The sequence below is a fragment of the Lampetra fluviatilis genome, chromosome 1 (genome assembly GCF_964198595.1).
Source record: "Lampetra fluviatilis chromosome 1, kcLamFluv1.1, whole genome shotgun sequence".
In the NCBI taxonomy this organism is placed as follows: domain Eukaryota; kingdom Metazoa; phylum Chordata; class Hyperoartia; order Petromyzontiformes; family Petromyzontidae; genus Lampetra; species Lampetra fluviatilis.
Window position 1 is genome coordinate 19864239 of NC_136275.1, and position 16867 is coordinate 19881105.

At 48.6% G+C, this 16867-nt stretch overlaps 1 protein-coding gene across 2 annotated transcripts in view; it reads right to left on the reverse strand.

Moving 5' to 3' along the window:
• Nucleotides 1-965: 965 nt before the first annotated feature.
• Nucleotides 966-16867, reverse strand: part of LOC144933777 (RUN domain-containing protein 3B-like) — a 92062-nt gene continuing 76160 nt past the window's right edge. Inside the window, exons 9-10 of one of the 2 annotated variants that reach the window (XM_078858904.1) lie at nt 12132-12274; nt 966-5172 (exon numbers count right to left, since the gene is read on the reverse strand). In XM_078858904.1, the coding sequence (XP_078715030.1) occupies nt 5015-5172; nt 12132-12274 (301 nt within the window). In that variant the 3' untranslated portion in view covers nt 966-5014. The remainder of the gene's footprint in view (nt 5173-12131; nt 12275-16867) is intronic. The other variant, XM_078858885.1, reaches the window with a different exon arrangement.

Consider the following 16867-nt stretch of genomic DNA (forward strand, 5'->3'; position numbering starts at 1 on the left):
TGCATTAAAGCCACAGCATCACTATGTGTAATACTATTGTAGTTATGTGCCAACAAATAGTTTCGTTAATTTTAACTTTGATCAAAGCTTGAGATTTGTATATCACATTTTGAAAACTGTAACTAAAATAACCAAGTAAAAAAAACAAGGAAGTGTTTGGCATTGGGCATAGGTGGTGGACTGATGCAAAGGGATGGAATTGAATACAGTGTATTCCCGCATTATTCACGAATATGCTCTACGCGATTTTGGCTATCCGTGAATCACATCTGGAACTCTTATATGACCGCATCGATAGCAATAAAGTGATGAGAGATAAAGAGTTGTTATTATAATAATGTTCATGTATGCAAGAGCTTATTTATGTAGTTGTCTAATGTAATTAATTACAATATATGTTTTCGTAGTCCATTATAATTATCTGCGACATGTGCTATTCAAGAGCGTCTCCGGAACGTGTCCCTCGCGAATAACAAGGGAATGCTGTCCACAAAAAGGGCCCCCAAAACTTTGACAGCCCCGGGGTTTCCATCAAACTGAATCCAGCCCTGACTGTGGACGCACACACACTCGGAAAAGTGCAACCTTGGAGCACACGGGCTGGACGGATTAGGGCATGTGGCATGCGATGTTCACGCTGCTTGTGAATCAGAGCTTTGTGCATTCAATGTTTTTGGGTTAGATCGCGTAAGTATACGTGTGTCGTACTGGTAGGAACCTCCTGGTTACACCAGCCCACAGGGGATTATTGTGTCCGTCCGTCCGTCGTGCAGGGAGGGGCTGGGTGGGGAGGGGCTGGGTGGGGAGGGTGGAGAGGGGCTGGGTGGGGAGGGGAGGGTGGGGAGGGGCTGGGTGGGGAGGGTGGGGCTGGGTGGGGGGGTGGGAGGGGTGGGGCTGGGTGGGGAGGGGCTGGTCACCCCGTGGTGCCCTTATAAAACTCAACGTTTAACCTACTCACGCCGGCTTGTGCCCGCCCTCACAGTCGGCCATATTTGCAGAATACACCACGCCGCCGTTGACCCTGGCCATTGACCGAGCAACCCAACGTTCCTATCAGCTCCCTCCGCAGGAATGTGTTTTACCTGCCACCACCAGACACAGCCGACCAATAAGATTTGTCTCGTAAACAAAACGCGCCAATTAGTTACTCCTTCAGGATCATCGGGCGATTTTTCCAGAATTCTGCCAAAATCTACTTCCGATGCTGCTGCATGTAATTATGAAAAGTAAGGTGTTACCCTTTCTGACAATAAAACAGGTATTAACATATGCAAACACCAAATATAAACCTTTTGCAAAGTATTAAGTACTGCATTAACCACACGTACTTGTGGTGAACATGCAAACAAACATGTTCTGATAATATATGGCATTGCCTTTGAAACTTATTGGGATACACCAGACAGCCTTTTTGAATGATTATTAAAACATTATATTGTTATTAAATATGTGTGTTTGTACTTCACTGTATACTGTACACAGAATATTAATCATGCAGCAGTGAAGGTCAGTTGAATGTAATGCAAATTCTGCCTCATTCTCGGTGCATGAAGAACGTTATTTAATATGCATCTCATTTATACAGTACATCATTGCGATGATTGACTTTGATTTTTGATCATTTTAACCAAGTTCCCAATTGGCTAGAACCACAATATTTTTTTCTATAGGTGAATGAACGTTGTTGACAAATAATCTAAGTGTTGACCTAATCTTTTGAACCAAAAATAGGGTCACCAAACACGTGAAACTCTAAGTGTGAGCGTACGAGCAAGAAACTACAGTGGGGCCTCAGCTACAACGTGACTTCTAAACGTACATCAGACTCGTGCAGCATACAGAATTGATACATCTAAGCTAAAATAAGTATAACAATGGATGGCACATTATCTTTGAAAAACACGCAATTGGCCTCCTTCACAAGTTAACACACATCAATTGGTGATGCTGCACTGGCAGTGGTGCACAAATAGTTTACAACATACACTACAAATTCGTTAATAACACTGCCTTTAACGCAGTGTTCTTGGCAAATGTGGTGAGTTTTTTTTTCCTTCTCGTTCACAAGAATGACTTTGCATGCCGATGGGATGAGGCCACAAAATGTATTAAAGCCTCCAACCATAACGTCCAGCGCTCCAGATAAGGTTTGCATTGGGAGCTTTATGTATTATAAAAATATTAATCACCGTACGTATGACATTTAAAAACGGATGCGTGTGAAATGTGATCCTTGGGGCCCAGGAGGTGGAATTAAGTAACGTGTATCACCAAACGAGAATGCGTTGTTTTAAATTATTTTAAAATAAAAATACTACACGTTTTTGTTAAGCATAATTAAAAAAAAAATATTTCAATCGATAAACTCTCAGGTTTGATAGAATGAGCCCTTGTGCAGGAAAGTCAACTTTTTGTACGGAAGTTTAGAGGGACATTGCAGTTAAACATGTAAGGCCCTAGTTAATGCACAGACAATGGGTTGTAATGCGTATGTCGAAATTACTCAAGACTTTAAGGCAATGCTAGATTTCACTGCATGAAAATGCATTTTAGTCACATAGCCTCAAAATTGCGGGGAGCATTACAAAGACACAAACCTTAACTGGAGTGCCGACATCGGTGTTAGAAATGGGACATTGCATTGGTACCTTAAAAAGGAAAGACGTTTGTGAAAACATTGCTCAAATGCTGCATGTGACGTAACAATGAAAATCACTCCATGGACGAGCTTGGGAGATGACCTCCAGTCCCAGTGTTCTGTGAAACCTCGGGTGCTGCGCCGCACAGATGAGTCCATGAGAGCTGCACACGCCTATCCTCTCTTGCCAATCACCCCAAAGCAAACACACACGACGGAGGAGATGCAGGTAGAATTCCCCGTATCACTCCTAAGCCCCAGGCGATGACACCTCTGCAGAGGCTCCGTGAGAGTATTCGTAGGTGGGGTGTGACTGCCATTGCCGTGAAGTAATTGGTTCCTCTCCTGATCAACCGCTGAATTATCTGGGTTATGAGCAGCAGCACACGAGAAACACGAGGCAGCTCGGAGAGATGTGTCTGCGAGGGGAAGCGTTTGATTCATTCTGTTCGAGTAAGTGAGAGCACTGCAGCGTCACATTTTTATTGAAGCAGGACAGGTATTAAAATAAATTTCGCTCCCCATCTTTTGACGCACGCTTCTGTCTGTAAATTAAATCAGCCAAACAGATTTAGAACGACCCTAGATTCGTGGCGATCACTGTTAGAAATGAGCTATGCAATCAAACGACTGCCCAGATCTTGTGGACCAAAATGAGCCCTATGCATCTCCTCGACAGAGGGGTTCCCTTACAGAATATACCCAACTGTACAGAAAAAAATGGGTATATTCTATAGAAGCAGTCAGTCATTAAACAGAGGCAGTGAGTGGACAGCACGGATGGCTGGGAGCTCCAGACTACGGGGGTGGCAAGGGAGCGTGGATGATCTCCTGCTGAGCGAAGCCTGACTGGGGGTTCTGACAAAAATATTTGTTGCTATTAAATGCCGCACATGCCTGATGATGAGTAAACAAGTCCCACACGATGCAGACAGCGCCAACTAAAATTGAGATCGAGATCCTATGTGTGGCGACTATGTCTCACATGATGTATGGAGAATGCCAATTCAAATTACATTGCCCTCTCTATATGTTATGGTACATGTTTACTTATCGTCAGGCATGTTCAGCATGTAACAACTTCATTTCTATTAAGACAGAAAAACAACTGGCATGCGTCGAAAGGCATACACCATGGGTGTATCACAAGAATCAGAATATATCGGAAACCAGAGGTCGCAAATGGGTTTTGATTCCTTGCCCGTACCCGTACCCGGCCGCACCAGGGTCGCAAATAGGTACCCGTACCCGGCCGGGTACGGGTACCCGTTCCCTACCCGTACCCGAAATGAGTGACAAACGGTTACTCACTAGTGACTCACGGCCTACCCGTACCCGTACCCGGCCGCACCAGGGTCACAAACGGCTACCCGTACCCGTACCCAGACCTCTGTCGGAAACCCATACCATGCAAAAGCAGCCCTTCTGTTGGCTGCTTGGAGGTCCCTATCAACAAGAAGTGACGCTTCGTTAATTTTCCATTGGGTCATACCAACCCAAGTGGTGTGGTGACTTTGTAGGCTGTTAAACACGTGGCTCATCCAAGCTTGTACATTTTATCTCCAGCTTATGCGTTCAGAAGGCAGCACGTAAAATAGAATCACAAAACCGCTTTTGCGTGCCTACTTGGTAAGACATTAATCCATCACATTGTTGGCTATTGTCCGGTGAAATTTTTTTATGTAACATGGCAGGACGTTAGATGCAGACTTAGGCACCCCCTGTGGGCTAATGATCACGAATTGATAATGTTTTATTGGAACCCTCTGGACAAAGCAAATCTTCAATTCGACACCATCCTCTCCCACGCCTCACCCCTGGAACAAAGCACTTACTGCCAAATGGCAAATGCCGCAATAAAGGCAGCGGCATAATAATACTCAAGTCAGCAGTCGAGCACGGAGACGTAACTGCACCGACTTCTTTTGTAGCCAAACGGCGCTCCCCCACCCCGTCCCCCACAGCGCACCGACGCTGCGGGGCCGGTGGCTGCACAAGGCGAGGTCGACGCGACCTTGACAATATCGAGTGATTATGACGAACGATTCCCGAGATTAGAAATAAACCAATACGGTGGAATGACAGCTGCTGCTTAACAAAGGGTTGATGATTGCGACCAAGACGGTGAGGGTGGTGGTGATGATGATGGAGATGACGCAAGATGCTGAATTTCGATTTAAAGCTTTCGTGACTGCAGGGATTCATCTTCTTGGTTATTTCGGTAAAGTCACGTAGAAGGAAAATAATAAAAATAAAACGGCTGCTTGCGTTGTGGCCGAAACGTCGTGATAATTATTTTATTATGTTTTATTTTTATTATTTTATTATTTTCCTTCTACGTGACTTTACCGAAAGAACCAAGAAGATGCTGAATGTTTAGGGTTGATTTTTGGCGGTTTGGGGGTGTCTCTGGAAACAGGCGAGCGAGCACATCTCCTGTTCTCCCGTTGGGCTCAGAAGCTCGCAGGGGTCGTGCTCGTGACCCACGTTAGCCGGGAGGCCTGCCAGTGGAGTGTCCTCGCCTTCAGCCTCGCCTGCACACCCAACGCGCACGCACAGGTAAGGTCAACATGCACTATGCACACGCGCATACACAGAGGTGAGGTCAACACTACACAGAGGTGAGGTCAACACTATACACAGGTGAGGTCAACACAGGTGAGGCCAAGACAGGTGAGGTCAAGACAGGTGAGGTCAACACAGGTGAGGTCAAGACAGGTGAGGTCAAGACAGGTGAGGTCAACACACAGTCCACAGGCAATCACACACAGGTAAGGTTAACATAAACAGTGCCCACACAAGTGAGGTTATCACACGCCAAGCTACTGAGCACACACACAAACACAGCTCCCACTGCCTGAATACCATTGTTGCTTTATTCGTATTTCTAACGTTCAATTCCAGGAATATCACTGAATGCATTAAGCTAATCATCACGCCTGCCAGGTGTATGCTGTTGTTGTATCTGAATATGAATTGCTAATAGGCTTACCCACGTGCACCAAGTAAATTAAACCAAAAGTGTCAAAGTGTCTCCCTGTACAATAGGACTCATCTCCATTCTTGGCTCTGAAACCGGCAATGGAAATTCCACATTCTAATAGCAGTAAGGGCAAGTATTTTAATGCCACAAGTACCTTACTCATGTAGGAACTGTGCTTGTCACTGTATGGCGCCGGGGCTTGCGAAGCCACGGCCGGTAATGTGTTGTCATTACGGGCAGCCCGGGTTACGGGATGTAGTACCAGCCCTAGCGGGGCTTGGGTGAGCGCTGGTTAGCGCGGAGGCACCGCGAGCAGTGTGTGGTGTGGGCTCCCGGTGAGGGAGCAAGAGGGAGCATCAGCCAGCCAGGGCTACTTTGGGGCATGATACGTTGGTTGACCTGCTGTCACGTGACCGGACGATATTGGAGGGGGGCCACCTGTAGACGGGGGCTGTAGTGTGGTCACGTGGTCCAAAGGAGCTCTCGGGAACCTTCGAGAAGGCGCTCGAGAGACCTGGAAGGTGGGCGGAGCGAAGGGCGGAGCCAGCCCCAGCCCGGGGGCATATAACGAGGGCCCTGTGAGGAGCTCGAGGTTCTTCATGTGCTGGTGTTACGAAGATCCAGGTCAGGGAGAAGAAGCCTCAAGCCACGTGGTCCGGGACCCCGTTTGTGGTCCGGACCAGGATAGCGAACCGTGTCTAGATTCTGCCGTAGCGTGGTTAGATGGGCATTCGAGACCAGAGTGTAGATCGTGTTGTGTTGTGTGTTAATGCGGAATAAATTGTGTTGCTCCCAAGATAACGTCTGCGACTCAGTTGGACTCACTACAACTGGTGTCGGAAGTGGCCAACTTGCTAGGCTGTAGCTAGCGGTAGACGAGTTATGTCTCCACGTCGCAGAGTTTGTGTACGTGCGTCGACGACGAAGACAATGAGGAGCTGATTCCGCCCACGGCCACCGAGGACGGAGCAGAGACGCTGCCCGCAGAGCAGGTCGCAGTCGGGGCCCGTGGCGCCTCGCCTTCAGTGGAAGAGCTCGTCAGGGACGCGCATGGCCGTCTCGCTGACCTCCTCCTTTTCGGACACCCCAAGGGCTGTTCGAGTTTAACCGGCTTCCGATGGGGCTCCATTCTACACCGGGTACTTTTCAGAGGCTGATGGAATTGGTCTTGGCGGGCCTCCAGTGAGATTCGTGCCTAATCTATTTAGATGACGTCATCGTTTTTGGCCGCACGTTTGATGAGCATTTGGATCGCCTGCGGGCTGTTTTCGTTAAGATGCATGCGGCCGACTTGAAATTCAAGCCCCAAAAATGTCATCTGTTCCAAAAATCTGTTCGATACTTGGGCCACATAGTCAGCGAATCGGGTATCATGACGGACTTGGCCGACCCCCACCTCGGCCAGTGAGGTGCGCAGTTTTATCGGCTTCGCCTCCTATTATCGCCGGTTTGTTGCGGGGTTCGCGTCCATTGCTGAACCTCTCCACGCCCTGATGGCTAAGGGCCAAAAATTTCATTGGGGGGAGTTGGATGAGGCTGCGTTCTGCTCTATTCGTGATGGGTTTGTTAAGGCCCTTCCCCTGCGTTATCCTGACTTTTCGTGGCCGTTCATTTTGGACACGGACGCCAATAATACCGGCATTGGTGCTGTGTTATCCCAAGTCGTAAATGGCGTGGAGCACGTGGTTGTATATGGCAGCAGGGTGCTGTCCCGGTGGAGCAGCGGTACTGCGTTACATGCTGATAACTGTTGGCCATTGTGGTTTTTATACAGCCATATTTGTACGGGAGACACTTTGAAGTGCGCTTCGATCATGTGGCGCTCCAATACGCGTTGGGTATGGACCAGCCCTCTAGTCAACTGTCACGCTGGCTTGAAATCCTGCAGGACTTTTCATTCAATGTCACGTATCGTAAGGGTTCCCGCCATACAAACGCCAATGCCCTATCGCAATAGCCAGCGCCCGGAGAGTGCGCGTGTTTTTCTGGTTCGGGTCGTTGTCGACCGTGCGGCTCGACCTCCCCCTCCCCTCTCGTTGCGTCTGCCGCAAACGCAATGGGGGGGGGGGGGGGGGACGGGCGACGTCCCCGTTGCAGGAGATGCAACTTTGGGTCTGGACTATGAGGTCTGGGGACGTCGACAGGCAGAGAATGCGTCCTTCCTTAAGTTGCGCCGGCATGTTAGGGTGACCGCCGATGGTACGGCTCCACGGTATGTTAACTCGTTTGTGCTGCGGGGAGGATTGCTCATGTATTGGGATGGAGGATTGTGCCATTATGCTATTGTTGTCCCTACCGCCCTGCGGAGCGAGGTTGTGTGGGCTGTGCATAAACGGCTGTTGCACCTTGGAGTGCAGTAGACGGTGGCCGCACTTAAATTGGATTTTTATTGGCCATGGCCTCCGACGTTGAGGATCTTCTGAAAGGCTGCGTGCAATGTGCCTGGCGGAAGCCGCTGGCGAGATCCTGTTGTCCTCCGCAGCAATCCATCCAGGTGTCACGAGTAAATGAAATTGTTGCCCTCGATATTCTCGGGCCATTTCTCGCTTCGGAGAGTGGCAACAAATACTTACTCATGGGCATTGAGTATTTCTCACGCTGGCCTATGGCTTAGTCACTCCCAAATCAAGCGGATGTGGCTATCACTGAGGCGTTCCTTAATGGCTATGTTCGGGATAAGCGGGCTTCTGAGCAACTCTTGACGGATCAGGACAAAACATTTTCCTCCAAGCTGCTGCGTGAGGTTTGAGATCTGGGGGCAGTGGGCAACTGGGACGGCTGGAAGCTACGAAGGGGGGGGGGGGGGTGATGTAGTGACTGTGCTTGTCACTGTATGGTGCCGGGGCTTGCGAAGCCACGGCCGGTAATGTGTTGTCATTACGGGATGTAGTACCAGCCCGAGCCTGGTTAGCACGGAGGCACCGCGAGCAATGTGCGGTGCGGGCTCCCGGTGAGGGAGCGAGAGGAAGCGTCAGCCAGTCAGGGTTACCTTGCTGGTTGACCTGCTGTCACGTGACCGGACGATATTGGAGGGGGGCCACCGGTGGATGGGGGCTGTAGGGCGGTCACGTGGTCCAAAGGAGCTCTCAGGAACTTTCGAGAAGGCACTCGAGAGACCTAGAAGATGGGCAGGGCGAAGGGCGGAGCCAGCCCCAGCCCGGGGGCATATAACGGGGCCCCGTGAGGAGCTCGAGGTTCTTCATGTGCTGGTGTTACGAAGATCCACGTCGGGGAGAAGAAGCCTCTAGCAACGCGGTCCGGGGACCCCGTTTGTGGTCCGGACCGGGATAGCAAACCGTGTATAGATTCTGCCGTAGCGTGGTTAGTTGGGCATTCGAGACCCGAGTGTAGATCGTGTTGTGTTACGTGTTAATGCGGAATAAATAGTGTTGCTCCCAAGATAACGTCTGTGACTCAGTTGGACTCGCTACACTTGTATAGTTTGTTAGATATGCTCATTCCTTGCTCACAATCTCGCATGCCTGCTGGGAATGTTGAAGGAAAGAGTGATTTAAGCATTAATTTTGTACAGTCTGTTTTTTCTTCATTAAGAACTTGCTGATAAGATGGGCATCTACACACTATTTAAAACATTTAATTAGATAAATATCAAAGTGTTTCACTGAGTGATTTACCATCAGTGGTGGAGAATAAAATCTGTACCTCTGATATTCTGGGTTAAAATCAAGGTTTCAGCCATCCGATTAAACCGGGTTCTCAAAATAAGTGAGTTGATGGTTTTAGCCTGGTCACCAACGATTGTGTGAAAGAACCATTACATTAAATGTGCGTGTTTAACCTAATTTGGCGTACATTTCTAAGCAGCAGCAGGGCGTGTGCGACACTGTGTCTGAAGCGTGTGGATGAAGACGTTTCACTTGAAGTGGTCTCAGAAGCAGTTCTAAGGTCTCATCTTCTCTAACGCTCGGGTGATGCTATGCACCGCTCTGCGAGAGTTCTGAATGGACAATTCTTCATCTCATGAGACGATGCCGAGAACACAATTGGAATACAGTTGGGGGAGGAAAACTCCGTAACATTCGTAAATATAATGTTTTACGTGATGCATTTGATATTACAAAATCCAATAGCTTTGCAATGTCAAAATCAGTATCCTGCACGGGTCTAGCACCCGTGAAGAGATACCAAAGATAAACACAACCCACTGTGTGTACCACTGAGATAAAAGCATCCTCCTATGAAGTATTGGATCTGAAAGGATATTTGAGTCACGCATCACGACTCCATTTCCTTCAACAGGAACAGAGAATCTGGAGACTTTCAAACACCGCATTTGAGGTATGAAAACAACACCAGGACCACAACGCAACGAATGAGTGAGCTAATTTGATATTCTTCTTTATTCTGGAATGTTACCAATGTCACGTGTAATACGTCTACTGATTTTTGATGTCCATTACAAATGGATAAAACAAATGCTTTTGTCTTATTGCCAATTTTATTCTAATTGTGGTATCAGTAACCCTTCCTCTCAACCACCAGGGGCCTCGCTCCCATGCGAACTATGCTCCGCTGTGAAGATGCGGGCCGCCTACTCTCTACTGTATAGATAGAGGATGAAAGAATCTCTCCAACGTGTGACTTTGGAGCACCCAAACAAAGATTGCACTCTCTCTTGGCAGAACTGTGCCACTATATTTATTCTCAGGAGGGCCAAGAGGAACACATTCACAATCTCTTAAAGCCAACTACCGCATTTTGAAGTTAGACAATTTACATATATGATTTCTATACAAGCGTCATCCATAAGACACAACTAGTTTAATTACTGCTGAGACCCAGGTTGAGAACTTGGTTTCATTACTGGTGGCTAAAACTTGGATACAGACCCAGGATCTCAGTGGTGTGAGCTCAGAGTTCTCACTTCCAAGCCCTGAGTCACCCAGCCTCCTCAAAAATCATCATCATCATCACGATCCATGGGCAGACAGCCCGTAGGTGTGCATTGGACATTTCACTTTCCTCTGTTTTGTGCCAATTTGCCCTCAAAAATAAAAATCACAAACAATATTTGTGAGGCTCAGAAGAGAAGGTCTGGTCAGCACCATGTCTCGCTAATCTCTTCTGCATTAGTCCCTGTCATAGGAATGTGGATTTTCCAGGAATTTTATCGGCAAACGGACATTACATGCATATGGACATTTCACGCATACGCTCGAAGAGTATACGGCCTTATGCTCTGCGTCTGAAATAAACTGTGGTAATGAGCGTCCCCTGCTGTTGAAACCCCATGGTGGTTAAGAGCCTTACAACCAAAATCCAAGTCTGAACCTGGAAATTATTGAAGAGCGCTGATGTAACTTATTGGAATACAGTTCCCTTACTATACTGTACCATGTTGCGTACGAGTTGAAAGAGCCATCAATTATGGATGCATTTTAAAACAAACAAAACATTCAGGGCAAGTTTGTCTCAAAGAAGTGGAGCATCACCACACAATGGCAGTGTATTATAATTTTCAACCCATTGTAACGTTTAATAAGTCTTTATAACCAAGGGGCATTTGAATAAATATGTGAAATTTGCAGTGTCAAGTGAAATTTCAAATAATCCTTAGGGTTATCACCACTTATTGAAGAATGTTAAGTGGAAATAAATGTCAAGTCTGTTGCTGTAATGTTGTAATCCTTATAAATTAGTTTTTGTATTTATTGAAATGCTCAAGTGATCTTCAACACAAAATATTTAGGAGCAGCCCTTCATCAAGTATTTTACAAAGAAATAGCTGATGATAATTAGAATCCTTAATTTCGTGTCTTTAGTGTTATCAATAATTGCATGCAAAAAAAACTATTTCGAAAAGAGATGATTGGTTTACCAACCTTTACCAACGTGGCGAAGTATGGTCAAACAGGCCCCATAGATGACACAGCATCGTGAGGTTTGAACTGACAAAAGGCTGCAGGTTTTAAATAAATATATTTTTTGTAATGGCTAGTCACGTGACCAAAGACAAATTCGCGGTGTGCTTCTATGAATTCTGGATTCAACAATTTATTCTGTAAACGATTATCGACAAATGGATGATCGAATAACAATGGTGATGATTATGGCAATGATGATATTGATGACAATAGTAGTGATCACGTTGAAGAATATGTTGGATTTGGTATCCTGTTAATGATTTTAACAATAATGACGTTGGTGTTGATGGTGGTGATGACAGTTGCTACAATGCTGATAATGACAAAAGACCACTGAAATGACGAAAGCAATGCTGATAGTAGTGACGATATTACTGATGACAATGATGCCAAAAAATATTAATAACGTTCAAAGTGGTTGAAACAATGACTTTGAAAATAGTGATAACAATGACAACCGCGATGATAATGACGATGTCTCTGGTGGGCGTCGTCCTGGCAGAGCGATGGGCCTTCTTGCTGACACACGCATATGCCGTGTTCCCCCACCCCAGTACCTCCGATTATCACGGTTGGCTACGTACGGCACGAAATAAGTTCAACGCGAATACGGGTACGTACGTACATTGCTCACCCTTGCTGGCTGCGAGGAGCACATCCTCCGCCTCCCGGCACAGGTCCACACTCAACGTCGCGTCGCGCAGCACGCCCCGCCGCTGCTGGGCGAGATCCTGCGTGGACTTGACGTGTCCGCTCTGGAAACCCGAGCTGCGGTCAAACACAAAACGCATGGCGGGCGGCCCACTCAAGGCAACGAAGCCAACCTGCACAGACTTGCCCAGGGCCATAGCAGCTCTGAGACTCCTTACGTCCTGCGCAATTGCAAACACCCCCCCCTGCCCCCACCCCTTTTTTTGCCTCTTGCTTATTTTCAAAGGAAATAAAATGCATCGGTTTATATATATATAAATTAAGCCGTATGATTAGATTTTAAAATCGGTTAAATGGTTTTAGAGTCAGCAGACTAGTGCTTAAATCGGTAGGGTTGGCAGTTGTGATTAGAAAAAAAAGTTAATTCTTTGACGGTTCAGTTATTGTCTTATATATTACAGTCACAAAAGTTTGAAGTGTTCTCAAAATGAAACGTTCAGTGGAGCTCACTCCGGTTGGCAGTCCTGAGCCAGTGGTGGAAATGCCACGATCCTATGGCAAGGATTTTTTGTTATCGAAACATCATGGGACAACCACGACTGACTGTAGCAAATGGTGCAACCTCAACAAGTGCTGCTCATTTCATTGATGCCAAACAGATGAAGAAGTGGGGTCCACCGTGGCCTGGATGTCAACTCGTGCTCGTATAATTGGGTACCTCATTGATGCTTTATTATACTAAACTATAATTTATGTTTTATTTTTACCAGGTAAGGCCCACTGAGCTCTACAGATATTTTCAGAAGCGACCTGGCTGCAACGAAGTGGCTTGTCACGTGGAAATGTTTAGGAGCCAGAAACTCGAAACGCATGTTTCTAAATGTGGAGGGGAAAACCAGAGGACCCGGAGAAAAATCCACGCGACCACGGGGAGAACATGCAAACTCCAAATATACAGGTGTCGGGCCGGGATCGAACCCACGGCCTCCTGCATATCAGGCGAGGTACTTAACATCTCGCCACCATGGTGCCAACCGAGCAATGTCCTGGTACTCACTGCGTTATGTAATGATGCAGTGATTCATCGATAAAAATCAATGATTATGCTGTTGACACATACAATGAATATTTCACGCAATAATTCACTTTTTACTCTTCATGAAAACGATAACATAACTTGGACAAACTGAACAAGTGAAACAATACAAACACAAATCGTTGGGGATGAATCGCGACAAGCCGTAGCCCAACATCAGTGCGATGTTACACTGCGACATATAACACAACTAATTGTATGTATGCAGTACACGCATATACTCCACAGGAGTATATGATGTATGTAATCAGTGAGTTAATTTCCAAGTCAGCTGCCAGGTTTTGGTCATTAAAAAAAAGCAATCACGATCCTGTGTTGGTAGTGATGACAAGCCAAACTAATTAAAACGCTCGTTGGTGAATAACGCTGCCTTAACACATTCCTGCGGAGGGAGCTGGTAGGAACGTTGGGTTGCTCGGTCAATGGCCAGGGTCAACAGCGGCGTGGTGTATTCCACAAATATGGCCGACTGCGAGGGCAGGCACAAGCCGGCGTGAGTAGGTTAAACGTTGAGTTTTATAAGGGCACCCAGGGTGACAAGCCCCTCCCCACCCAGCCCCACCCTCCCCACCAAGCCCCTCCCCACCCTCCCCTCCCCACCCAGCCCCTCCCCACCCTCCCCTCCCCACCAAGCCCCTCCCCACCTTCCCCACCCAGCCCCTCCCCACCCTCCCCACCCTCCCCTCTCCACCCACCCCCACCCCTCCCATTTTTGGATGCACGACGGACGGACACAATAATCCCGTGTGGGCTGGTGTAACCAGGAGGTTCCTACCAGTAAAAGTATAAATATATGAGGCGACGTTTGCGGCATACATGGCCCTTCATTTTGAATTAAATGTTCTTCATCCCAGCTCCATTGTGCACCAACAATCAGTCTGATACTCGGTCCGACAGCCCCTTCACAGCTCAAAGACCCGGCCGGCATTTTATTTGCGACCCATGTAACTGTGGGGGTCGCTAGCCCCCGAGATCCCTCCCTCGATAATGCTAACGGCCGGGCTAACATCATCAATCGCCCCCCCGCTGCTAGGTTCCTCACCCATGGTGTGGGAGCCGTCGCCCGAGGATTCCCCTCCACCGCGGGTCCGCGTAGTAGGCATGGTTGGATACCGCGTAGTATTATGTCCCCCTTTACGCTACCACGATACCTCCCTTTCCTAATCGCGTACCTGCGACCCACACGGAGCGAACGTACGCACACACACACACACCGCTCCGTGCGCTCCAACTCCACACTGACTACTCGCGTTATGATCGTACACCTGTATCACACACGGAGTGAACACACGCGACACCCACTCTCGCACCGCTCTGCGCCGCGCTCCCCCGAGGCGAGCCGCAGCACTACAGAACCACTGCGTACACACGCTCACCCACGCGCTCACGCTGCACGACAAGATCACGCGAGACCACGCTTCGCTATTGATGATTTATTATCTGCTACCTGGTAATTTAATGTTATGTCAGTATGAATCGACGAGGCTGGCCTATCCTACTTCCCCTGGACCTATTCCCTATTTATCAGCTTACGATACCCTACTTCACCTTCTTACTCCCTGTTAGATGCCCACGGCGGTTAGTTGATCCCGTACTCGCAGCGTGCCTCGATGCGTCTCACGGACGTTCGGGTCGCTGGACTGGAGAGCGTCCTGTCGCCTGGCGCTGGAGAGAAGAGAGCCCGATTTCCTCTTTGCGCCCACTATTTATCCTCCCTACCTCAAAGGGAATGCGGCTCTGGACAATAGGCTCGCGACCCTCTGGCACGCGCACCGCGGTTCCGGGCGCTTTTGATATGCTACTTAATGCTCAACCTGCGCGGCGCAAATTCCAATCAATCCGCTTTTGATATGCTAATTAATGCTCAACCTGCGCGGCGCAAATTCCAATCAATCCCTTTCTCACGCAGGCCCCCCCATTATCGCAGTTTATGCGGCGGCGTCCGTCACAAAGGTGCGCCGTGGGAATTTGTGCATGGCTCCCCGCGTGACCCCGCTCTCCCGATTACTCATACTAACAGCCTTATCCTTTAACTCCCCTAACAATGGTGCCTGCGTGCCCGAGCGTAATTATGCCGTCCCTCCGCTCCCTGTGCGGGGGTGCCTGATTATGCAATTCAGATGCGCTGCGTGTTTTCTAATGATGCTCCTCCATCACAATGCTTATTCCCTCTGCCTGCCCCGTCGATACTTGCGTGTGTGGGGTGTGTGGGATGCGTTTCACCCGCGGTGGCCGAGTGGCCCCTCGCTGCGACCTTGCAATCTTAAGGCCGGTCGCAGCGCCGCGGTGCAAAGTAGCGTCGGGGGAGGTCGTCCAATTCCCTGGTCGCCGGAAACCGTGAAAGTTTAATCCCGGTAAGGGCTTCTCGGATAAAAACCGGTTGGCCAGGTGACCTCCCCTCGGAGCTCTATGGGGGGGGGGAAATGCGTGCGGGTGTGTTCATGTGAGGTGAGGTGAGGGGGACGCGGGGTCGGCTCCGTCGCTTGGTGGTGGCGAGGTCGGGGATGGGGCGCCTGCTGAACGGCTTCGTGGCGGCGGCATGACATAACCATGATTGTGAACTACGTTTTTTATTTTATTTTACCAGGTAAGGCCAACTGAGCTGTATAGCTCCTTTTCAGGGGGGACCTGGCCATAATTGATGGCTCACCGAAGTGGCTTATCGCGTGGAAATGTATAACAGCCAAATACTCTGAACGCATGTTTCTAAATGCGGAGGAAAAAAACGGAGGACTCGGAGAAAAATTGACGTGATCACCGGGAAAGAGACACCGCAAACTCCAAATATACAGCAGGGTTGTCATCGATCCCGCGACATCCTGTATTCCAGGCGAGGTAGTAAAGATGTCCCCACTGTAGATTGAAACTAACATCTGTCCTGTATAACCATGAATGTAACAACTCTATTGTATAACATTTGTACTGCTGCTGAAACAAAAGAAAATCTACATGCAGGTTTTACGCTCAGAACCCACGGCCATGATAAATGAAAGGGTCTTTTGTCTCCGCCACTCAGCTGTTCAGCGCCACTCGATTGGCCTGCGAATGCGCAGCTGCTCCTTCGGTGCAGAGCTGGGCGACGATGCAGAAATCAAAGCGCAGCGCGTGCCCGGTGTCTGTACTTGCCCGTCCGGCCGTTCTAACATCCACAAGGGATTCGACTGCAGAGCACTGCGAGCAAGAGACGGTGTTCCGCGAAGTTCTGCTGCGACAAATTACAACGCGGAGCACAGACCCGACAGCACGGGCCTTTGGCCAGCGTCCGGCGAGCGTCTGGCACGCCTTTTGGCAAGGCTCTCGCGTGTGTATATCTCAGCCATCGCCAATGTGAAAGTGGATAAAATTCGTACCACATTGTGGGAAGTGCGCAGTGATTGCTCCGTGGAGAAACCAGCCACCGCCTTGATACCGTGGAATTTTCACCCCTGGCTTAGGGGCCCACCAATGAGGAGGAACACCATCCTGTGTGCTTGCTTTGGCAGGGCGACACTTTGGCTTTGACAGTCCCACCGCTCAAGAGGAACTGCATCATTCAACAACGTGGACTTCACTAAAGCGTTGCAATGGGAATTATCAGCAAAGACAATTTGAAGACCAAACTTGGACCTGCGTGA